The sequence below is a fragment of the Monopterus albus genome, unplaced genomic scaffold (genome assembly GCF_001952655.1).
Source record: "Monopterus albus unplaced genomic scaffold, M_albus_1.0 scaffold235.1, whole genome shotgun sequence".
Lineage (NCBI taxonomy): Eukaryota > Metazoa > Chordata > Actinopteri > Synbranchiformes > Synbranchidae > Monopterus > Monopterus albus.
In genome coordinates, this window is record NW_018128115.1 from 428,178 (window position 1) to 453,705 (window position 25,528).

Consider the following 25,528-nt stretch of genomic DNA (forward strand, 5'->3'; position numbering starts at 1 on the left):
TCACCCCATCCGGTCGAGGCAGAAGGCCGCCCACCAAGAGCCGGGGTCTGTCGGAGGTTTCTTCCGTTAAAGGGAGTTTTTCCTCCCCTCTGTCACCAAGTGCTTGCTCAAGGGGGATTTGTTGGGTTTTCCCTATGTAATAATATTGATAATATTGATAACAGTAAGGTCTAGACCTTACTTTGTAAAGTGTCCTGAGATGACTTTTGTTGTGATTTGGCGCTATACAAATAAAATTTAATTTGATTTGATTTTTGATAATAAGATAACCTTGTTTGAAATGGGTTTGGCTAAAAGAAAATTTTGGTTTTATCTATACTACTAGGTACTTATACTATATTGACTGGGTTAAATAGAATTGCATTACTAAAGAGACTAAAATACAATTTTCATTGACTAAAACTAGACTAAATGTCATCAGTTTTCGTTGACTAAAACTAGATGAAAATAGTCATGGATAATTCTGACTAAAAAACTAAAATGCTCAGACTTTTATTTGACTAAAACTAGACTAGACTAAAAAGAGTATGAATGTGACTAAAACTAATAAAAACTAAAATGACAGCTTCACACAAAGACTAGACTAAAACTAAAATTTAAACAGGCCGCCAAAAACAACTGTACATACCACAGGTAATAGTTATAGCCTAAGCATGAGTACAAATCAGTACTTTATGCTGTACAGTTACACAATTTACATAACATTTCATGTTTTGGGTAAACTCTGAATCTGCAACATAACCGGTGGCCACACCTGTCAGGTAAACGTAGTGAAGTATATAGTATAACGTACCAGACAATGGAAAACACTCAAATAAGTACTAGTAACTTAGCTATTTTCCACCACTTCTTCTGCCACTGCAGTAGTACCTGTTGTTTCTTGAGCAGGATGTTGACGGAGGTCAGGTCTTTGCCGTAGTCATCAGACTGGATCTGGCCCTCGAGGCCGCCCAGCCACTTGTCGAGGTCGGCGCAGCTCTGTGTGAACAGCTCGGCCTTGTTGGCGTCAAACAGACACTGAGCTTTGGTCTGCGTTGTAGACTCCAGCTCCTCCCACATGACGCGGAGCATCGACAGCTTCTCTTTCACCACCGCCTCCGTCTCTGGCTTCTCAGACACCAGCAGCACGCCGTCCTGAAGACAGATAGACAGCGTCAGAGTGAAGTCGCTGAGCCGTGGTGCCTCAATGGACCCGGGTCTGGACCTGGAAATGAGTACCTGGTGTGTTGCACCTTTCAGGCCACAGAGTGCAGGACACACTACCATGATACGTTGAGAGGAACTTGCGTCACTGGCAACAGGAACTGTACGCATTCATAAACTATCCGCTCGTTTTAAGGAAGAGACTCTCTGGCTCTCTGATTCTGAAACAATTACAAACTATTTGGAGTTATGAGGGTGCCAAGCTAACCTAGAGGTACCCAAGATTAAACATTAAATGGCTGGAGACGAGCAAAATGAGCAGCCATGGGAACTTTAAGGTAGAGGTCCCTTTACTCTTCTGCACCTTGAATTCATTAACTGGAACAGAGGGTCATCTTGCAGTAAGCCAAGGCCTTTGTTTACATAGCACATTTCATACACAGGTGCAGTGCAATGTGCTTTGAAACTGCAGGGAGGGAGGAATCTGTACCTTCTGGATCTTGTCTAGCCACTCTTTGTTGGACTGCAGTTCAGCCATGAAGGCCTGGTGCTTCAGCCACTTGCTGTGCAGGTTCCTGGCCTCATCGTAGGTCATGTCCTGAGCTGTGAGCATCTTCTCATTGATCCACAGAGACAGCTGCACACAAACAACACAAACAGCTTGTCAGGGGTCATCCTCTGAAGAGCAGAAGTACGGTTAGGACATTACCATCTGTCTCTGGACCAAAATGTCGGACGGACGACCCACCTCACCAGACTTTATGTGCCATCTCTAAAGGAAATCAGTCATTAAACAAACAAGATTCTTGACACCACACCAATGTCCACTATAGTGACCGACCTCCTGACAGTCCTGCAGGAACTTCTGCAGGTCTCTGTTGTCCTTCAGTCTCATCAGCAGCTCCACTGCTGCCTCCCTGTTCTTCCTGTGTCTGAAACATAGAACAAGAGCAACACATCAAGAAAGCTGTGTCCTGACTGAACTTTCATTATCTGTTACTACTGTTACTACTCATAAATACAACTTCTCCTGTAAAACATAATGCTGACGACACTGACAAAGACTAAGAACACAACAGTCACTTTTAAAGAACCCAGGAGATGAGGAGACAGTTAATATCTGACCAGCTTCACTACAATGTCCATCTATGTAGTGGTTCTGGAGTTTGTCACCAGCAGATGGTAGCCTGCCCAGCTCGCCCCATTTCTCCACTGCTGCTTCCAAGGTCAAGATCATGGAAACGCTACATTTCAGTTAGAGGTGGGAAAATCCAACTAAACCAACTTTGCAGGGAGGCTGTTTTGTCAAACAGGCTCTCAGATGTCTGAAATGTAGACTGAAGCTGAGGTCTACCTGTCGTCGATGGAGGTGACTCTTTCCTGGATGCGTTCACCATTGATGTTTCCGTCGCTTGCCAGCCGCCTGCCAGCCTCCACCACACCATTGATCTTGTCCTCATTGGCATCCATGGTGGTCATGAAGTCCTCTTGCTTCTTGATGGCGGCCTCAGCACCCTCCAGAGTGGTGGGCATCTCGGTGTGAGCAAGGACATACTCCTGCAGGACAGAGTCATGGGGTTCAGTACTGATACAGGTAGTTTAAAGGGTTAAACCTGTGGGGTGTAGGAATGGAATGAGGACAATGTGCCAACTATCCCATTGGATGATGAGATCCATAATTTGTAGGCTGATATGTTGTGCTGATGGCCGTACAACAAGTAAAACCAGGTGCTCGTAAAAAATAATCAGTTTCATCCTCTGAGGACCATGAATATCCACAGAAACCAAGAAAAAGCATTTTTGCTCAGTTAAAAATGCTCGGTGTTACTAGTGTGGGAAAAACCATGCTGCGGGACATGGGGGTCACACACCTGGAGTTACAGGTGTAAAAGGCAACACATTGCAGTGAATTTACCTGGTTGTTGAGGAAGGCCTCGGCTTGCTTGGTGTCCCTGAGGAACAGCTGGTAAGCGTGGGACTGGGACAGCAGGTTCTGTCGGTTCTCCCACATCTTGTGCAGCTCATTCCAGCCAGTGTCGAGTGCCTGCAGCCTCTGCCGCAGAAACATGTACTGTGCATCTGTTTGGCCCTGGGTCACCATCTCCCCCATGTCCCGCATCTTCTGGTAGTCCTCCTCATAGTTCTGGATCTCATTCTTGATGCCTTCATGTTGGGCCATGAGCTTCTCGGCCTCAGCCAGGGTGTTGGGCATGTCCTCAGATGCGATGGCTGTCTGAGTGCGGGACAACCAGGACTGGAAGTCATCCAGCTCACGCAAGAACTGCTGCAGCTTCCTGGCCTCACCTAGAGACTCCTCACGGTTCTTCAAAGTGTTCTTCATTTCCTCCCAGACGGCAGTGATCTCAGCCAGGCGGCCTGTAATGGCCTTAGCCTGATCAGGGTGTTCCTCTGCTAGCCGCTCTGCCTCGCTTCGAAGGTCTACAAGTTTGTCCTCAATGGCAGCCAGGTCGCGCTCCATACCCGTCAGTTTGCGCTGCAAGGCCATGACCCCGGTGAGGTCATTGCCCAGCTCTTGGGTGGACTCTATGACTTTGGTCTTCTCTTTGATCCAGGACTTGGTCTCATTGCAGTCGAGGTGGTAGTTCTGCACACCCAGAGCTGAGTTCAGGCACTCCTTCTTCTGGTCCACCAGGTCACGGAACTGGCTCCACCTGGTGGCAGAGGAGGGGATCATCACTGTCTACATGTCCAATCACACCTACAGTTTCAAAGTGTTTCCACAGTGGATAAACTGAATCTGTCACCTGTCACAGTCTATTATTTGTACCTGTTGTTGAGTTTGTCCTGCTGGGTCTTGATGTCCTTCTCGCTCGGGTGACCACTGTGCATCAGCTGCCGGGCGATCTGATTCACTACGGCAACACGAGAGGCCTGGTTATTCATCTCTGGCTCCAGACTCTCAAACCTGCCAAGGACACAGTCCACATCAATACAGTGCTAGCTAAAAGAGATGCACAATCACAAACCCTGAGCCCTACCTGTGCTGTATAACTTCCAGGTCCTCCAGTCTTTCTGGGATCTCCATGCTGTTCAGCCACTGCTCCTTCTCATCGATCCAAACCTCGCAGGCATCGGCCTCACTGAACATCTTGTAGAGAGCCAGAGCATCCTGCAGTGCCTGCTTCCTCAGCTTTGTCAGCTCAGCCACCTCTTTGTAGCGCTCCTCAATACCCACCAGTCGACCACGCACTTCCTCCGACTCCGCCTCCTCTTTGGGTAGGGAGGCAGCCTGTTCATGGAGTGAGTCAATGACCGGTCTGTAGCTGGCCACCTCTGCCGCTGCATCCTTGTGCTTCCTGACCAGAGCCTGGGTGGAGAACTCATCATGGCCTGTCTCTCCGCTGGAAACAATGCGCAGGGCGTCAAATATCCAGGCGTCAACATCATCTGCATCAGCCTGGAACTGGTGTAGAGCCAGAGCCTCCTCCAGTCTCTTCTTCCTCGCCGCTGCCAGCTGCTCCAGCGCCGCCCACTGAGCCTGCAGGTCAGTGATTCGCTCCAGGATCTTAGTGGCACCAAAGTGGCCGGCCTGCACCATGGCTTGGCCCTCTGCGATGGTGTGCTGGAGGTGGCCAGCACGACCGCTCATCTCGTCCTCTAGGGCTCGTTGCTGGCTGAGGAGGCGCAGCGCTCCCGTCAGGTCTTTGCCATGTTCCAGAGAGGACAAGATCTGCTCCTTCTCACGAATCCAGCCCTCTTCCTCCGCCATCTCCCAGAAGAACTTCCAGAGGCGGCGGGACTCCTCTAGGCGGGCCCGGCGCTCTGCGGCCAGCTGGGTCAGCTCCTGGTAGCAGAACTCCAGGTGGGCCACCCGGTCCCGGATGACCTGAGGGTCACAGGGCTTGTAGCCTGGACAAAAGACCATTATCAACACTTAACAATTTCTGCCTACATTTCCAAGTTTGAACTGAACTAGACTGTAGACTGCTGCTCACAAACCACCATAGAACAAGATGCTTTCTTTGGTTGGCCTCAAAGTAAACAGCATCACTAGGGTCCCCATTCACAGCCCTCCTGGAGCCCATGTTGGAATTGTTTGTGATGAACAGAATAAATTATACATCGAACAATTCAGCCAAAACACAACTTTTCAACTGAGGGACAACTGGTATTGTGCACTGCCCACCAGTGTCGCTGATGAAGTACTTGTTGGCGTTGGCAGTGACTGCCTTCACCCTGTCAGCCTGGATGGCGATGTCAGCCTCCACCAGAGCGTGTTTCTGCAACAGGTCCTCCACACCCAACAGATGCTTCCCATAATCTTGAGAGAGCAGCAACATCTGGACAGACAAACAGAGAGGACCAGGGACATCGGCAGTCAGCTTCCTATCACTACAAGGATTTTAACAGCTCCCCCCTGTTGTTGGTCTTAAATTTGAACAAGTCCTTGACCTATATCTGAACTGGATGCACACAGATACTGATGTCCTACTGCACATCTCAACCTAAAATCTGCCATACAAGGGCAGGATTTGTTGCACTACTAACGTCCATCTCATCAGTGTACCTTCATCTCATCCATCCAGTCCATGATGTAGAGCATCTCCTGGAAGACTCTCTGCAGGCCCAGGTTAACCTCCAGCCTCTGTCTGCGGGCCTTCAGCAGCTCCAGCAGGTACTCCCACAGTCTGATCACATTGTCCTTCCGGGCCGCGATACGCTTGATGTCATGGTAACGCTCCACCTCCAGTTCCTTCGCCACAGCGACCACAGCCTGGACACGCTCCTCATACGCTGCAATGTCAGTCTCAATCGCTTCGTGCTTCTTGGTGGCAGCCTCGACAGCCTGAAGATCAAACCCAAAGTTGTCCTGTAGACAGAAAGGAGGCAGCACTGAAAGAAAGACCTCACTTTCAGAGAGTCACACATAACAGTCTGGGTGTTGTTTTACATTTTTGGATCAAAGTGCAGATACAGCACCCGGGTCTCACGACCAAGAGTGAAACATCAGTTTGTTTTTCAGAAACTTAATACATAAAAACTTTTTGACACAAACTGTTCTCCAAAGTTGTCAAACGTTGACCTTTCTGAAACTGTCTAACACTGGGAAAATGTTGATTTGAATAGACCAATCAACAGAGTCTAAGCTGCGAGGACCATGAGTCTGACCGGACACGTGAGTCCACGCTCAGCACCTGACAGTGTTTCAACCATCACTGGAACTGTAGTGACGCCATGTTCCCACTGTCCACAGCAAAACACCAAGAAAATGTTTACATTACCTTCTTATTTATGTTTATGGTTAAAAGTGAAAAGAGCAACAAAAACTCTGTTTTATTCTAGTGGATGGATGATTTACTGAAATTTCTGCCGTTCCTTCTGTAGTTGTTTCATGCACTGCAGTTGACCAGATACGGACTTTAGGGAACGTTTTGTTCAACCCGCTGCAACTCCAGATGTGTGCCCACGTGTCCGTATGAGGTGGAGACGTTAGCTAGGAGGCTTTAGTATGCTGCAGCAGAACACCATGTAGTTTCCCTTCAGGTGCAGCTGATACCAGCACAGACACACACCAGGTGCTGCTGACTCTGCCTTGTCCTACCTGTGACACCAGTCTCTGGTTTTCGCTGAGCCAGGTCTCTCTCATGGCCGCCTTGCGGTCAAAGCGTCTGGCCAGCTGCTCCAGTTTCTCCTGACGAATCAGCTCCATCCGCAGAGCCAGCTCCCTCTCATGTTCCGCCTTCTCCAGTCGCTCCCATGCCTGATGGGACAGACATGACATCAGCATCACAGGGTGTTAATCATATTATGGGCTGTGAGGCAGCAGCATTTACATCAACGCTGCTGCTGGGTGAAGACGTCCAAGAGCCAAAGTGTCAAATCCAGCTAGCCTCAGGCTCCACGGGCCAAAGGATTTTATTTAGTTTGAGCTCATCATCAAATATATTGACTGACCCTGAATCTATCTGAATCTCTTCTCAAGTGTAAATAAGTTGAGCTTTCACTGTTAGTGAGATTTAAAGTCAAAAATACTGCAGCAGAGATTTAGTTAAAACCAGCTGGTGGCCTAAGTAACCTCGACTCCCTGTGGCTATGTGGGCTAATGTGCCTGTTGTTTTATGACCGAATCGAGCAACAGATGTTAAATCTTGGTTACATATGTATCTGACACGTTGAGAAAACCGGCACATTCATTTTGGACTTCAGCTGCAGTCAACGAGCAACACTAAAGCTGCTGCCTGAATGTTTCCTACATTTTATCTGATAAAATAAAATCAGTAACGTGTTTGATGTGTCCCGTAGTTACTGAAACCCACAGTGTTCATGAGGAGTTAAACCTCAGTAGCTCTGACCTTGTTGATATCTGAGATGAGTTTTCCCTCTCGGGGCATGTACACCTTCTGGTTGTTGGCTCGCATCTTACTCTGGATGGTGAAGAGCAGAACCTCCAGGTTTCCCTTCTCTGTGAACCTGAACAAACATGAGAGCATGAGAGAGCGCCAAGGAGTCCGAGAAGGACGTGCAGAGAGAGTTGGAGGTAGCTCAATAAGGAATGGGAGGAGGTGACCCTGATGATGAGGAACACGGTCTAGTGGCTGTACAATGGAGTATCCTGTGGTCAGACCCCTTCACTTTCTGCACACTTTGTGTTGGAGATTTAATTCAATCATGTAAATTTCAGATGCATTAAATGGAAATTTTATCCAAACCCATTATGTACATCAGTCCCCAGATTCCCTGCTGTCAGCTGGTAAGTGTGGTTCCTGCTCACATGAACGTTCTGGCTGCGTGTAGACTCTGCAGGTTCATGGAGTCAAATGTAAGACCTTCTTTTCAGACTTTCTGGATACTGCACAGAAGGACATTTAGTACCTGTTTTACCATCACACAGCCAAAATATGATGGAGAGCCAGCAGGGGCCAGTGTGCATCAGATCCAAGCACACAGTCGTGGACCAGATCACATCCCTGCCTTCACTGTGCCCTGTCCCCTCAGCCTGCTACAGCTGCCCTCCTCATGACGGCCGGCTGAGCTGTCGTTAAGGTTAACGCTATGAGGAGCTTCAGGCCAAACTGGAACCCGCCTGTTGTTTGGCCAACGTGCCTCTGCACTCAGCCACAGATGGCGTGAGGGAAGCAGCTCCACTTTGAGCACTGCGTCAGACTCACACTGCTGATGTCACACATGCAGTGCGCATTTAAATCGTCACCGCCACAACCTGTCTGATGATAAAACAACCTAGATCCTGATGAGCAGTAGGAAACCTATGAATGCATTAACCGATTACATTTGAGATCTAAGCTCTGAGCTGTTTGCTGCAGCGCTGACGGTGCTGACTACAAGGGTGACAGTGGAGGAGCTACATGAGGGAAGATGTTCTCACTTTGGAGGTTTCTCCACAGTTCTGTAGGTCTTGAAAGCCGTCATCAGTGCCTGCATCTCCCTCAGGGAGTTTGGGAATCGTCAGGATGATGATTGTCTGCTCGATCCACTCGAGCAGGTCTGAGGCCAAAGACTCGTACTTCTCAATCATCTTCTCCGTCTCAATGGCGTTGTCCAGCACCTGGACACGACAACAGACACGTCTCCTTTCATCTTCATCAGAAATCGCTGTGTAAAACTTTCACCTTAATACCATGTCACCTGCAGGCTACTGCAGACATCTGGACTCTAATCATCTCAGAGGTAAATGGGTCTGTTTGTTACTGACCTTTCCAATACGTTTGCCCTCCACCTTCAGAGCCTTCATCTTGGAGAAGTAGTGGTAATACGTCACCACGTAGGTGATGACCGACTTCTCATCGGGATGGTCCACGCTGATATCTACAACACAAACAGTGAGACACCGTCGATTCAGCTGTGCTTATATCGATCTCACTGCTCCATTTAACAGACTGCAGAGAAACTTTACATCACATTCAGGTTGACAGCACTTTGGTCCAAAACTATTTGGTCTGTTTTCTTAACAGCTGCATCAGCAGCAGTTTGGGGTTCAGTGTGTTGCTCTACGACTGGAGGAGCTGAGGATCAAACTAGGGGTCTTCACCAGGCTCTGAGGAACCGGTCTGATCGGGTCGAGTGCCTGAGACCTGAGTGGATCTGAACGGACCTGAGTGCAGGTGGTATCAGGTGTGTTTTATGACAAGACAGAGAACCAGAACTTCACAGCTTTGTTCTGACAGGAATTGAAGCTTGTTTTAGGATTTCAGGTGTTCAGCCAGAGTCTGAGTCAGATTCACAGATTTTAAACAGTTTGAATTTGCCTTTTGTCTTTATTCGGCCCGTTTGCTACAGCTTGTTGTACTGCTGCTGTACAAGCTGGAAACAGGACTGTACTTATAACAACTCTGTCTTTGAGGAATATAAAGAAACAGTTTTAATTTCTTTGACTTTACATTTGTTCGGAGGACACGATTGTTATTGTACTGCTGCTCTTTTCCACCACAGCTGTTTGCTCGTTGACTGACTTAACCAATTGATCATCCTGCTGCTCATGTTCTCTCTAGGTCTGGATCATGTCCAGCTATTCTCAGCTCTATTGGGGTCAGGGCCGGCTAGGCTCAGGTCCTCATCAGATCAAGCCTCTTTTTTGGAAATTAATTTCTGCACATTGAGTTTGGGTGGGTTTTGGGTCAGGTCTGAGACCGGCAGACCGAACCAGCAAAACCTATGCGACGACCAGCCCACACAGCAGCAGCTAATGTGGTACTTCTGGGCACCACCAAATACGCTTGTAAAGAAAAAGAGCCAGACAGAAGCAATGAAACGTACTAAAACTACTGATTTTCACACTCACATTTGACAAATTAATGTTTAAACGCTCGTCAATGTTGTTCAGGAGAGCTTGTCTGTGAACTACAGGACGATTCTGCCACCGCCTCTGAAACCTGAGATCTGACATAGTGCGTTATATGCTGAAGCTGTTGACAAATCACATCATTTCTTCCCGAGTTCATGGCCTAACGTTCATAACATTGAACTCTGTCACCACGTGTGAAGACGTCCTCTGAAAAGAAACACTGGTTGGTGGACATGAGAGCAGTGGAAGACACGTCTCGCCAGGCTTACCCTCTGGGTCCAGCAGCTTGGTGAGTCCCAGGTGCTGCTCTGCCAGGTTAAAGGCATTCTGCAGGTTGTAGTGAGCATTGGACTTCTTCAGCTTGTCAAAGTCGATCAAGTCGGGCCTGAAAACAAACTGGTTTTAAACAACAGGCAGCCAAGCCATCGGACAATAACCCAGATCATCTGAACATCACCACGTTGACAATGTTACCTGTGTTTGTGGATGAGGGCGTTGAAGGCCATGCCGTCTCTCCAGCTGGTGGTGAAGTTGTGGATGTTTACATTTGGATACCTGAGGAAAACACAAACATCTTAGATGTCAATGCGTTATTTAGCCGAGCCTGGACCCGTTTCTGGATCTGTCGCTCCTAAAAGTGCAGGTCTGTTGAGAACAGCAGCAGCATCAGGGCAGCGCCGGTGTTTGTCTCACCCCGCAGTCTTCATCTGACACCAGAGCAGCAGAGCATCTTTGGCCGATCTTTTCTCTTTGTTGTCCTCAGTCTCCACGCTGATGTCCTGGATCTGTAAATCAAACACACCAGAGTCACACCTCCAGCGGTCTGAGGTTTACAAGGGAACACTGAGACTTGAGAAGAATGGCCTTAGTCTTTTTATTGTACCATTCGCTACTATATCTTTTATTACCTAAGTTTGTATTTATTTCCAAAATAATGATCAAATTGATACGATGACAGCCGTTTTACACTGCAGTACAACAGAATAAACCACAGGTGGTCAGAATGGGAGGGCGGGTGTCTTCTGAGCTCACAACCAGCACAGGTTCACTGCAGGGCTGCTGTCTCAGCCCCAAACTCTTCACCCTGAACACCCACGACTGTGTCTCCAACCATGACACAATCATCATCCTCATTAAATATGCTGATGACACCACCATTCTGGGCCTCATCAAGGGGGGAGACGAGTCGGGCTACAGAAGCTTGGTGAACAACATCCTCATTTATGGAGAGGAGAATGACCTCATCCTCAACATAAACAAGACAAAAGAAATAATAATAGACTTCAGGAAGAACCCCTCCCAGATTTATTAGGGCAGTGGGAAGAACAGACACCAGGTCACACAGCGGCAAACTGAAAACAAGCTCTTGTACACACCGAAACCTACAGTGACCTGATTGCATTGCTTTGTTGACAGATGCTGATCCAGTGAACGCTGGCTGCTTCGCGCATTTGTGTGTCAGATAAGAGTTTTTACAGCTTAGCTCTGATTTCTCAAAGCTCCTCTCTGGAGTGACCACGTGGTCCTGAAGCTTCAAGGTGCATCATCCTCTTTTGCTGATTGGAAAAGAATCAGTTTAGTTAAAGTTGCTAGCTGTGGTTGACGACATACACTTTGTCAAAGGTTTGTTTGCAGACTGGATTCTCTAAGGGTGTGCGTCACTATGTGATATACAAGTCACTAATTGTTTGTGTGTTGAGATGTCACAATACTAAACAGGAAAACATATTAATATAAAACATATAAAGCACTCTTGTATCCACAGTTTGATAATTTTTTTTTTAATTCTTGGGTAATTTTATATTTAGACTAGATGTTTGTTCTTTTGGCTTTAAACTCTTTACTTGACTCCAGGAGAGCCCTGCACAAGAATTCCTATATGCCTAGACTGTTTATGCATAAAGGGCAAATAAAAATCTCGAATCTTGAAACTAATTACAAAGTGTTTAACCAAATACATTTTGAACATTTGTAACAAACCAAACAGCTGAGTCATGATGACATTAACTGTGGACGGACTCCTGCCTTCACACACATACACGCATCACGAGGCATCTGTGTACCAACATGGCGGCTACAGCAGCTCATGAGAAACTCTGTGACTAAGTTGGTGTGTCCAATTTTATTTCGCCTGACAGCAGCTCTGATTGGGTGATTTCAGCAGGCGGGTAAGAGCCGACTGGCCAGATGTTCAGACACTTTGAAGCTGTAAGAGCTCAACGGGGAAATCCCAGAGGTTACAGGTCGAAGCAGGAGTTGGACTGGGTTTCCATGACGACTGTGTGCCACCAGTAAATTGTGAAGGAGTCTGGACTTTAACCTGAGTAGGTAAATAAGTGATAGTGAGGATGCTGGTCTGAGTTGTGTCCGCTCTGCAGTAGCTGGACAATACTCGGTGATTAGACCAATTTTACAAACATGCACCTGGGTTGTATGTCTGCTTTATTTTTATTTTGTTCTCTGTGTGGATATATGCCTTGTTATGTTGCTGCATCCTGACAAAATGTTGCAGTATTTATACTGTATTTCCTAAAATGTCCGTCGAGATGTTTGATGTCATAAATAAGCATTGTCAGAAAGCATTAGGCACATTTAAGCTCTGTCCACGTCCCAGACCTGACATTTCCCAGACCTGATGTGTCCACAGCAGTGTGAACAGACCAGTCCAGATGTCCTCAGACCAGATCTGGGCCACCTGTGTATGTGCTCCTAGACCCGATTCCTCTCCGACCTCTGACTGTGCAGTGCTGTCAGAAAGGTCAGATCAGAATCCATGTGGTCGTTTTAATGTCTCCTCCTCTGCACAAATGGCCTGTCGTCATCATTCGGCGTCGGCCCCTCACAGACTGGTAACAGTAAACATGGAGGACAGCGACGGGGTCAGTGGAGAGACCAGGACGTTTCACATGTGGTGGACATTTATGGAGAAGCTTCTGATCAGGACAAACTGGAAGGAACATATCGTAACCCAGTGGTTTGGGAGGAAACTGGGCCATTTGACCGTCACACACACCACCTGGTTGTTATTCTTGTGTGCACGTGGCTCACATTTCAGTTACATTTGTGCATGTGTGGCAGTTTAGGAGCTCAGCGGTGTTCACACTGGAGCCGTGTACACAATTTTATTTGATATAATTTTTTTCTGGATATTACACTTGAAAAACTTCATGCTGTTGGAAAACATCTTCTTAGACTTGAGCCCCTACGGCCTCTATAAAAGATTAGTTTTAGGTAATGTACACTAGATGTTGTGCTAAGCTAGGCTAATCAGGATCAGTTGGGATTTTATTCAGAGAAAAAAAAATCACCAGCTTTCCCTTAGCAACAGCGGTACAATTTTTTTTCTAATTACTCAGTAAAAGCACTAATTAATTTAACTTGCTGTTGTCCTCCAGAACCGAAACCGGGAATAATGTGTTCCTTTAACGAGAACCGCATCATCAAAACTCTTAAGTGACGAGGTCTGACACAGGTTCTGGTGGCTCTTAGGACCAAAATCTGACCGGGACACAAACTCTGATGCTCTTCAGTCAAACAGGTTTCAGTGCATTTAGGTCACATTCATGTAGGTACACTTCAGGCAGGTAATCACACCTGGCCCGATGGGTTCAGGTCCTCCCAGACGTTCATCTGGTTGTTACCTGGAAGCGGAGGATGATGGTCCAGATGAGGCCCAGAGTCAGTCGGTGGTTTCCATCCACGATATCATGGGACCCCATATTCTCCAGATGAACCCGTTGCTCCTTGAGGAATTGCAGAGCCTTGTCCACATTCTCCAGACAGTGGATCCGCATCCGGCCTTTGGTGGGCTTCGGCTGGAGACAGAAAAACAGAGGTCAAGAAACAACAGCGACACTGAATCAGACTTAAAGAGGTTTGAGCTCAGTAAAGACAGCAGCAGCCAAGACAACAATGAGTCTTAAAAACCTAATCAACCCTGCAAAACCCCGGTGCCATCATACAAACTCAGCTTTGGTTTGGTTTTCTACCTCAGCTCTGGTGGCTACTAGCTGCGCTCTTTCAACTGATTACTTTTTAATGTGCCTCAAATTTTCACAGATCTGGGGAAAACTGCATTTTCTTACTATGCACCTTGGTCATGAAACAACTTGCAAAGAGAAAGACACATTCATGTCTATTGAAGGATTTAAGGACAAAAGGAATGAGGTGAAAGAGACATGTAGCAGTTCTTCCTAAAAATCCATTGTTTTTATTTTGTGAATGGATTTTCTGTACATTGTATGTGTTCAGGTTCAGTATGTTGTAAAATTGTAAATTTGGTTTTCTATAGCCAGTGGTGTTTTCAGGCTTCTCCACACAGACGAGGAGTCGCTGGCTGAAACCTGGTTTCTCAGCTTTTCAGAGTAGCTCCTCTTTGCTGCTCAGATCTCGTCATTGTGTTCCTGGCTTACAGAGTCATGTCCCCACATCTGTAAGCCTCCTCTTCGGCACGACAAAGCTGCTCGAGTTTCACTGTGAACCACTTGTTGTTGTTGTATGTGCAGAAGGACTTTGTGGAAACACACACACGTCCTCACAAAGCTGATGTAGGATGTGACAGTGTCAGTTCGTTCGTCCAGGTCTGTAGCTGCAGCCTCAGATACTCTCCAGTCTGTGCAGTCAAAGCAGGCCTGTAGCTCTGACTTAGCCTCCTCAGTCCATCCCCTCACTGTTTTGACCACAGATTTAAAAAAATACAGGATGTGGAGCAAAGCTGCCGTCTTTCCTGAGCACAGCACAGGAAATGCATGAACAGTGAAGTGTCCTTGGTTTCCAGGAAGGGGGTGGAGGGGGCAGCAGCTGGACCACAGCCAGCGCTCAGATATCTTATCAGAAACACTGAATCCAGAATCAAGGCCAAACGACTCTACCAGCTCCAGCCTGACTGACGCAACCTCCAACATGTTTTATATTTTAAGATGGATGCAGACACCAGCACAAGATCAGAGCCGCAGCCAGCACTCCCCCTGGGTGCGTCCCAAATTGCCTACGTGCCTTACAGTAGGCTAAAATGTGTATGCGAGACACTATCGGAAGACAGTATTGCCTTGGCGACGAATATGGTCGTGTTTTGATGTCACACCCATGATTATAAGCTATAAGATGTACAGTGTGGAGGTTCACTTAATATAAACTGGTTGTATTATAAATCTTACCCCCTACAACACAGCTAAGCAGCTACTACTACTACAAATGGATGAAGAATGAGCGACTGGTGTAAACATTTGAGTTAATCTGTGACCAGATGGCCTCTTAGTACCGTGTCAGAGGTTGTGCTTCCCAGAGGGCGGAGTGGCTGCAGTGCCTACTGCATGAGCTGTTAGCTACATTACATGACTACATTACCCATCAGCCTCTGCTTGTAGTTCTGCCATATGCTCGTGTTAGCAGTTAGCTACTGTAGGTGTAGCATCGTGAGACCCATATACGAGACTCAAAGATGGCGTCCACTAGTGATGTCCAATTAACACCATGACACCTGTATCGAACCACTTCATCATCAGCATCGAGTATTGGTTCATTCATTCAAAGGTTCGGTTTAGTGCCATCTGGTGGCGAAATAGTATGCAGCAGAACAATGTCTGAATTATGTGATGGGTGTAACTAGGGTTTGTGTGAATGATGTGAAAACGTTTGTAAAGATTGATTGGTCAGTCAGTCCAGCCTATGAACGTATGTAGTGTAGTAGGTGGGAGAAGGCGTGCTTGGGGAATCAGAGGATGTGCTCGGATGGTAATATGTGCGAATGTAACTAGGACAGGGTGTGAATAAATACAAGGGATGGGGAATCAATCGTTGTTATTCCTAGCTGGCTCCATGGTGATCACACACCTGCAGCAATGATCAATGACAGCAACTAGGCACACACCTACTACGCCGACAAACCCAGATGTTGCGCAACATCTCAGGTGGCTTTATAGTATCCCTACGCCTATGCCCCTGCTGACGCACGCAGCAAGATCTCACGTCATGACACCGTATCGACGGTCTGAACTGGTCACGGGAGTCACTCAGGCCAGCAGTTTCTGTGTCGGACGTCATCAGTCACGTGTCTTTTCGGCAACAATACAAGCCTCGAGGCAGTGGTTCGCGGGAGATCCCTCTCCTGGCTCGACTCATGTATTGCCATCACTAGTGTCCAGTCCCTTCAACGTAAAGACCAGAACTGTTTTCCAGTTTCACTTGTGTCTTGTGCGACTGACTGGTGTTTTCTGGACTCTGTGAAGGTTTTACCGATCACAGACCTTTGTGGATTAAACACCCACACCACTCACCTGAGCTGCTCAGCGGTTTTACTCAGCTCTCTTTTATGATTGAGGTTTCCAGTACGGCCAGTGAGCACCGTCTATCACACACCCATGAAGTAAAGTGAAAGTCTTCATCAGCAGACTGACCCAGATTTACATCTGACCAGGACAGAGGTGAGTTTAACCAGACAAAGTGGAAGTTCTCTGATCTGATACACGTGGGCCAAACTATTAGCCTGTTTGTATTTACTACTAGCACTTTATTACTTAACCAGTCCCTGTTCTGACAGGTGTGTACTGCGTTTGTGTGTACTTAGTGTGTTACCAGTCTCTCTCCGGACAGGACCTCCAGCAGCTTGATGAGCATGCGTCCATCCCTCAGGTCCGTGTAGAGGTCTGTGATCCTGCAGGAGACCCTGGACAGGTGAGAGTTGACCCATTTGGTGAAGGTCTTCTTCTGCACGGCCTCGCGCTCATCTGAACACACACAGATGTGGGATATGTCAGCAGGTGTTGGAGGAACCCTGATGGAGACTGACCAGGGTCATGGAGGACACACTCAAACCCCCAAACCCCAGTGCAGCTTCTAGATGAAAACAACACAACAGCTGAGTAAAATGAAATGGAGACATGTTTAACTGCGGCCTGTTAGTGTGGAGGTCTGTGAATTCAAGCAGCAGCAGGTTATTTTTATCTAGCTAACCCCTTATGTCCCGAGCGTATTTTTTGGAATATCTGTCATAAAACCTACATTCTGGGTCGGGACTCCGAGGAGGACGAAGAGTTTCACATTCTGGATTAGCATTAGGAGACGCTATGTGAATACCATCATTTATCATTTCTCTGTCCTCGTTCAACCCGGAAGTCGTTCCAGTCCGCTACGCCGACAGACGCCCCAAAGTTCTTATTTCTGTTCTAAAAACCAAGGAGGCCACTGGAGGAGCTATAACCAAGGATACACAAGTGCATCCTTCACAGATCGACACGCTCCTTTTATTGGAAATGGGTTTGTGATTGAACGCTTCCAATATGGATTGAGGAAACGATGTCTCCTGTCTGTTCAAACGTTCCTCTCTTCTCACGGTTTCTCCTTGCATCTTTTCCTCATATCTTAAGTGGGTGGGACTAAGATGCAAGTGAGTGGATGCAGTTAGGAGAATGGGGATATTCCTTCTATGGTGCTTGACCTTTGTCCCACAGGAAACAGGAGGGTGTGAATGCCTTCAGCACCATAAAGCCGATCAGCGGCCGGTCCTCCCAGTCTGACATGATTTTAACAGACTGGTGACACTAATACTAAAAACTCATTCTGATGCAGGCTTTCTGCTTTTAATTTAAATGTTCTGCATTTTCTTCTGCATTCACTCAAAGCTTTAATTCCTTCTTCCTGTCTGATGAGCTCACCTGCCAGACACCTTTACAGCCCTGTGTGGCGCTACCTGGGAGACTTTGACCTGCCATCAGGTAGCTCCCAGCTCTGCCCACTGACTGATTACTGATCTGAGGGCTCAGCTACTGAGCACACCAGGTCTTCAGTTTTATACATTTCTGTGGTTCTGTGTTTCAACTGCTGATGCACAATAGTTTGACAGTTCACCGTCACTGCATTAGTGTTGTTTTACAGTGTGATTGGACGGAGGAGCTCTGTCCACAGGTCGAGGGTCACGACATCCTGCTCCTGAGCTCAGAGGAAACCATCAGGGCAAGCACTCTAAAGACGAAACAGCAGACACCGTCTCACCATGTCCTCACAGGAAGTTTACACTAATTCATACTAAAAAAAAAAAAACCCTGAACAGACCGGGTCTGGATTAACCCTCCACGAGAAACAAGATGCGGAGCCCCGTCGGTTTCTCTGCTTTAGTAATTAGAGCAGTGTGCTAATTAAACCAAGCAAACAATAATTCAGGCATATGCACCATGACAGGAAAAAACTGTATTAAAGCGATCAGGTGATAATGTCGGGGCCAGACCCTTAGCCCCCCCCTAAATTGTTACCAACAGGTGCCACAGCAGTGGAAGCAGAAACTGTTTTGCTCGGTGTGAAGCCGCCTCTTGTCCTGCAGTAACAATAACAGGACAGGTTCTGGTCGCTGGGAGAGGTGGTCTAATAAACCCAGTCTCAGCCTGAGAAACCCACAGCGGTGGGGCATGCACGAGCAATGGCGAGCATGAGCCCAGAGCTGCTGGTTTCATCTGGTGCTGGAGCCTTCTCACCACCACGAAGGTTGTGAAGCTGCGGCAGCACCTGGCAGGGGGATTAGAGACATTTGCCGGGGGATGCCGACACAGCGAGTCGACTGTGCACATGTGTGATCTCTGCTAACTTGCACTTTTCACACACAAATCACCAGCTGCATCTTTAAACATTTTGTAACCCCCTAGATTTGTCAAGGGGCCCTTGGGAAGTCTCAAACCTCATTGGTAACCTCTGAAACAAATCAAGTTGTTTTTCTCTGATTAAGACACAAAGACAAACCTCCATCACAACCTGAGCAGTACATAACCACTTCCTGTCTTTCATTTCAGTAGCGCCTCTGACCTCTGACCTTCAACTGCTGCTGCTGCTGGATCCGATTCAATGACTCACAGCTTCTTCTTCTGTTCCTTCTTACCTTGCAGCTGTTTGAATCGACCATCCAGCTGGTTGTAGGTGAACTGCAGCTGAGTCGGGTCCGCTGACGCCCACTCTTCCTCCATCACCACCCCAGATACTCGCTACTAATATAATAAATCCAACACGAGAGGAAACGCGTCCTGACCAGTACGACCTGCTGCAGATTACCGCACCGACAGCTCAGTGATCAGATGTCATAGTTTCAGTCCAGTCTACCACTGATGGAAACGTTGCACCAAAAACAGAAGAAACGCGTCGAGATAAATCTGCCAACTTCTCCTCAGTCAGAAATTCACCAGCACTTACTGGTGACTTCACGGCACAGAGGCAGAGCCCGAGTACAGTTTCTGGAAGAACAAGTTCCTTCTGTTAAAGGGTAAAAAATGTATTCTTAAAACAAATGTGAGATGTACTGAAAAAGTGAGCTTTAGATGCTTTTCAACCCACAAAAAAGAATAAAAACTTGTACTTTAAAAAGATTTCTTTAAACAATAAAAAGCAGATTCTCAAAAAGTGGCTCAAACTTAAGCAAAGTCACAAGAATAAACAGCAGAACAAAGAAATCGAAGCAGATTTTGAGCTGGAAGAAAGAACCACATGCTGGTAAAAACAGACCTTTCAAACAGAGAACAAAGGTCACATTTAACAGCCACGGTCTGACAACCGACCTTTAAATCCAGGCAGTTTTTAAATGACAGAAATCCAGAATAAAAGTCAACTTGCGGCACATTTTGAGTTGCAGACAGTGAAATGTCCTCGTGTGTCCAGACAGAGAGTCCAGAGGTCGGAGCGACGGTGCATTTCCGGCCCATCCCTCAAAGCCAGGCAACGGCTCCAGGATCCTCTGCTTCTTCTGCTGCTGCCTGTTTAACCTCTGCATTGCTGTGACCACTTCCCTCAACACCACCCCCTCCACAAACACACTGTAAAAAATAATGTTCCTACAGAATTCCCCTAAATCCCTGTTTTAGCTGCATGTCGAAGACTTCAGCAGATTTCAGGTTTGACTTTTGTCCTCAAGAACACTGCCCAGAATCCACGAGACCAGATCAGAGCCGGCTCCCAGATCTTCAGCAAGCAGCTGGTACTTCTCAAGCTTTTTTGCCCTGGGTGTTGTCTCTCAGACTAAAGACAGCCTGCCCTCCATGTTAGTGCCTCGGATGTTTTGAGGCGAGCCTGACCCCAAGACGGCCTCCACGTCCTTCCTGTGAAACTCACTGTGTGGGTCAGTTCTTCATGTTTCAGGATTCTGGCTATGAAAGTTACCCAGATGTTCCACACATTTCTGCATCTGTGGATCCACAGAGCGTGCTCATTAGTGCCAAGCCAGCCGACTTCCTGGTGGCTCCCAACTCTTCTAGATTTTCCAAATGACTTTGGACCCAACAGATCAAATTCTTAAAAGAAAGAGCCTGTTCACCATTGTACAGCTTCTCCCTGACTAATGTTGTCCTTGGTTTTACTCTGGTTTCCATAAGGTTTTCTCTGGTGAGTTGATTATTTCAGTATCTTAATCTCTAAACTGTCGGCTGTGTCCTCACATCCCTCCACTTTCATTGGCCTGATTCTGCTTTTTATTTCACTGAATCATTTTGTCTCTTCAAGCACTTTGGTCCTACAGGCATCTTTATCGTCTCCTGGAAGTTTCTAGGAAACAAGTCCTGGATTGTTTTTTGAAATGAGACTGACAAAAGGACCAGGAGATATTTCTTACAGTGTAGTGTGAGTGTGTGTTGGGGGGGGACACAAATCAGCCAATGGCATCACAGCTTTCCAATTAAAGTGGTGGGGGGGGGTCTCCCTACATTGTTCATTCACATTCCTGAGAAGGAAAACACACACAAACATCATGCACGCATGCACACACACATATTTTACGAGGAAGGAGGTGATGGAGAGTTTCTGGCTTTGACAGGTGCTGACAATCACCTGAACACCACCTAGACCCCTGCTGACCATGGCTGGCTACTTCCACCCTGAGCCTCCCACTAACCACCATCACCAGTAACTGTGGAGCCTCAGCGACCACCAGCACACGGACCTAATAACCACTCAGTTACTGGACATCCTGCTGACACCCAGCGACTGTCCTGAACCAGGGACGGTCCCTATAGCTGGGCCCACTTTAGCTCCAAGTGCTCAAATGATTCGTTAAAGTCTCCTTCTTCTCTCTGACTCTAGAGACATCTGCAAAGAAAAAAACACTGATGAGGTGAACGACCATGACAACTCGGAGACGCTGCTGTACACAACAAACATGGCTGACCAGCTCCACAGTCAGTGGAACAACCACAGGAAGAACATGGCCTAGTGGGAAGTCTCGTCCCTCAGCTGCAGGAACCGTCAGCAATCGTGTTCCTCGGCAGGTTTTCACTGCCGGCTGAGCTGGGGCCTCATCTGTCACTGTACCCAGAAGGATCACGCGTGGCCACAGCTGCATTTAGTGCAGGGCATGGTATCAATAATAATACATGCACAGAGCCATAAGCTCCTGCCTGTGCCAACCGGCTGACAGGCGGCTCAGAGGTCAAAGGCCATCTGGATGATCTCTGACGTGGAAGAAGAAATCCATCTGTTATTTGTTCCACAGACAATAAGGAGGGATGAACACATTGCAGTGGTTTGCTCTCAGACAGAGAGGTGTCTCTGGGCAGGCCCAGCATAGTCTGGACCAGGTCTGGTCCTTGTCAGACACGTCTCAGTTTTAAAAATGTGTTTCTGCATGTTGGGCTCCGGTTTGCCGCAGACAGAGGGCACAGACAACCGCCACAGGTCAGAGTCCGATCGATGCGGCTCCTGCTCAGATCAGTGCACATCTGGCTGACAGCTGCAACTCCCTAAGGTCGGATTTCCTCACAGAACGGGCTTTCATGGTGCAGTTAAGATGCAAGTGTGGGTTTCTTCTGCTGAATAAAGCCAAGTGCTCACCTTCAGTTCCTGACATCCAGACACAAGTTGACACGTGAAGGAGAGGACTGCTGCAGCCGTCTCCTGACCTCAGCGCTGCCGTGGCTTCCCCAGCTCTGCCCTCTGGGCGACCAGGCAGCTGCCCCTCAGCTGACGCTGAACATTAATAAACGTCCGTGGCACCAAAACAACAACTGTGCAAACAGTTTCATCAGTCCGCCACCTGTTTAAGTCCATGTTTAAAACAAACTGACATTTGTAAACAAACCTGAAGTTGTCGTCCATGTTGTTTCATTTATGACATTGCTCACCGGCCTTTGCTGTGTGCACCTGTGTCTCTGTCTTCATACAGCAGACCTTTGCTGCTGTAGATAGCCTTAAGGTGGACTTTGTTAAGGTGGTCTGGCACCTACCTGCGAGTGCCTTGATGCGGGAGCGTTCGAAGAGGCGGGCTGAGCTGTTCTCATTGTCCCATTCGTCATCCCAGCGGTTGTTGACCGTGTCATTGCTGCTGTACTGCTGCTGCAGCTCCATGTGTTCGTACTCGGCGGCCACTGTCGTCATCGTGACCTTTCACCTGTGACACGGCTTGATGTCAGCGGGGACACGTCCACATCGGCGGCTTCAGGCAGAGACCTGCAGGACCAGATGCAAATAGAACATTAAAGCTGTATTAAGGCCCCCCCACCCCACCGAAGAGACATGAGGTAGAGGAGCTTTAAAACCCTCAGTCTTGACTGTCAGGGCTCAGACAGGCTGGTCGTTCAGTTTGGTCGTTTTCATGCTGGAGGAGATTAAAGTGGAAACAGACATGCAAACGAATATCTAAAAAAAAAAATAAATCAATCAATGTTTGATTTTCCAGTCGCTCGTTCCCTACGACGTGACAAGAGACAAATGAGCGCAGTAGAACAAGTACTGCATATACTTCATTCGGATGAACAAACCCGAAATACTCAACACATCTGTTTTAGCAGAACAGAGGCATGTGATTTCCTGGGCAGCGACTGAGCATAGACACGTGAAGAGGTTTTCACTTTGTCAGTGTGTCAGGCAAACAGGAAGTGTCAAGGTGCTCAAACACAAAACCCCGTCTCAGTGATGGAAACACAAACATCTGTAACTCACACAACAGACAGATTCTGCTCATCACAGCCAGCCAGAGGTTTCCAGATGTGGTGTTTACTAGCGAGAACAGCCGTCACATCATCTTCAGGCCAAACTCAGTTTTACATTCCGGTCCCAGCAGAAACTAAACAACTGGATCTTTAACAAACCAAGAATAAAGCCTTCACTCCTGCAGTCAAGGGTGAGCAACCATCAGAGAATCACTGCGCCCACCACGCCCACTGCTGCTGTGTACAAGCATGTGAGGTCAGACTGCAGCAGTGGGTCTGCTCCTGCATCAGTAAACCCACAGCTCCTCCTGCTGGACTCAGCACACACACTTCTACCCTCCTCTGAGCTGAACCCTAAAACCTGTCTGAACATACTGTGTCTACCAGCGACTCTCAGACTTTCAAGGGTCCACTGTGATGCATCTTCTCTTTTTGTACGTGGGCCCTGATAAATAAATCAATTAGAAAATGAAGCGCGTGGCCTGTCGCACACGCCACAGCCTCGGCGCCCGCTCACGTTTCTGTGTCTGCAGTTTCCCTGGAGGCAGCTGCTCCATTAGTCCACACCAACAAGAAGCTGCTCCACCCAGAGCGCCACACTGACACTGTGTCCGCACAGCTGCAACAAACTGTTTATATTTGTTTTCTGAATCATTCAGTCTGTCACTGTTTGTTCCAGTCCAAGGAAACGGCTCCAGATGTTTAATGTGAAAACAAAGACACCAACAGAAAATGTCTAATTGGCTGAAAACAAACAGCTTCCAGCTTTATTTTTTGCTTGGAAAGTCGATATTTGCTGATGATTTATCCGCCGGTGAACTGGCTGGTGGCTCTACAGCTGCATCTGGGCCTCAGCTCGGAATAGACGGGTTCTGTTAAACCTGCTGTTAACAAGCCACCGGCGTCACCGTTGTCTGTGAACTGAGCAGAGAAGAAGAGATTCAGATGTTTTCGTGCTGTTTGCTGTGGACACATGAGCACTGAGTTTTACAGGCAGATGTAACCTTTGACAGGGGAGCTGTTAATAAATGTCCAGTACACTGTCATAAACCAGAAGTCTGTTTTTTTTTTCTTTGTGTATCTAGGTTTAGAAGCGTTCGGTAGTAAGAATGTTTCCTTAGGATAAATTATATTTGCAGTACTTATAAAGTAGTTTTCTGCCCTCCCCTGAGGGAAGACTACGAGATGCTCCAATCCAAATCTTTTTCAATGAGTTTACTGTGACGGATTTACTGCAGGACTTGGATTAGAGACAGGTGTTCCTAATAAACTGACCACTGTATGTTCTGACTGTTTATAAGGTAAATTTGAAGCCTACGTGGAAAAAATGTACTGATATATATCAAACCGAGCCTGGTCAGCTTAGATACAGCAGCGCTAATCTGATGATGCCTCGTATGAGAAACGCAGCCCAGACACAGTATGTGAGTCACAGTACGTTCTCACTCTCCTTGTCGTACAGACCAGCAGCTGTTTGGACCCTGAGGAGAAGCTAAACGGTTTGGTCTGTTGACATGTTATTAAATCGAGATCAGACCTAACAGGAGGTGCGTTTCTGTGACTTCCTGTACAGACTGAAGGCCGGTGGAAGGCCCCTGAACTGTCTGTCTTGACAGAGGCCTTTTGTCTCCACCCCTACTCTCGTCTGCTCACCAGGCACATTGTATCTCGAACAGGACTAATGTCTGGTGCTGTGCTGGGAGCAGCCACGCTGAGCTCCTATTGGTTGGCTGGTTCAGATGACTGGAGCTAATGGAGGCAGGAAATAAAGAGTTCCATCAGCAGCAGGAGCCATTACAGCACTCAGAACGTCCTGGGGGACGCAGTGTCCACTAATGGACCTGACTTCCCAGAATCCTCTGTTGGATGATGGAAACTGATCTGTGATCAGTCAGAGAGTGAAGAGCAGCAGCACAAGAGGACGACAAGTCAGAGGCCAGAGGGATGGAAGCAGCGAAGGAGTGGAAAAAAATAAACCACACAAGAAGGAGACAAATGAAAGAAGGAGCAGGAAGAGGAAGTAGAATCACCGGGCCAGGACGCACACATGTGAATAACCAGCCTCCAAACTAAGCTAATGTCTCGTCATATATTACTGCTGGGGCCAGGGGTCCGGGGCCCCGGGGGCCACAGCTGGGTAAAGACAAACACACCAACACTCCACAGAGCAGTGTTAAACTGAGGAGACAGAACAGCTGTCCGAGTGAAAACCGAGCGACTGCCGAGGAATAAAAGGTCTAAAGAGGAGGCGGGAGTGGGGGGCAGGAAGCGTTAGCGGCCCCCGCCTCTGGGTGTTCCCATCGCTCCACATTCCCCAAACATGACAAGAGCAGGAAGACAAACTCACGGAGGAGCACAACACCTCCACCCCTCAACCAGCACCACGCCACTGACAGGAAGTCCCAGCTCAGACCGACCCCCCCAGGAGACACCAGACTGATACAGTAGTAAGGAGCAGCTAGTTGTTTATCTGGGAGCAGCGACTGAACGCATCTCAGTGCTACAACAGTGGAAGGAACCCAACAGGAAACGTTGCACTGACACAAACCCGACAAAATAAAACAAATGTCAAGTTCAGCGAGGAGCTTGCACAAGTGGCCCAGTATGGCAGAAAAACACCCAGTCTGACAACTGGTCCCGCACTGTGAAACCTCACACACACACGCCCCCCCACACACTCTCCACCCTATTCCTCTGAGGCATTTTTTAAATACATGCTCGGGGGAGGGGGGTC

The 25,528-nt window shown here is 47.7% G+C and overlaps 1 protein-coding gene across 1 annotated transcript in view; it reads right to left on the reverse strand.

Moving 5' to 3' along the window:
* LOC109971833 (spectrin beta chain, non-erythrocytic 1-like) overlaps nucleotides 1-25,528 on the reverse strand; it is a 51,873-nt gene that overhangs the window by 21,984 nt on the left and 4,361 nt on the right. Inside the window, 20 exon segments of the mRNA XM_020620339.1 lie at nucleotides 871-1,134; nucleotides 1,634-1,780; nucleotides 1,985-2,075; nucleotides 2,498-2,700; nucleotides 3,059-3,815; nucleotides 3,932-4,069; nucleotides 4,143-5,013; nucleotides 5,291-5,444; nucleotides 5,672-5,974; nucleotides 6,707-6,865; nucleotides 7,458-7,575; nucleotides 8,489-8,569; nucleotides 8,571-8,668; nucleotides 8,816-8,928; nucleotides 10,174-10,289; nucleotides 10,379-10,459; nucleotides 10,598-10,689; nucleotides 13,546-13,719; nucleotides 16,478-16,629; nucleotides 22,090-22,312. Of these exon segments, the coding sequence (XP_020475995.1) occupies nucleotides 871-1,134; nucleotides 1,634-1,780; nucleotides 1,985-2,075; nucleotides 2,498-2,700; nucleotides 3,059-3,815; nucleotides 3,932-4,069; nucleotides 4,143-5,013; nucleotides 5,291-5,444; nucleotides 5,672-5,974; nucleotides 6,707-6,865; nucleotides 7,458-7,575; nucleotides 8,489-8,569; nucleotides 8,571-8,668; nucleotides 8,816-8,928; nucleotides 10,174-10,289; nucleotides 10,379-10,459; nucleotides 10,598-10,689; nucleotides 13,546-13,719; nucleotides 16,478-16,629; nucleotides 22,090-22,240 (4,263 nt within the window). The 5' untranslated portion in view covers nucleotides 22,241-22,312.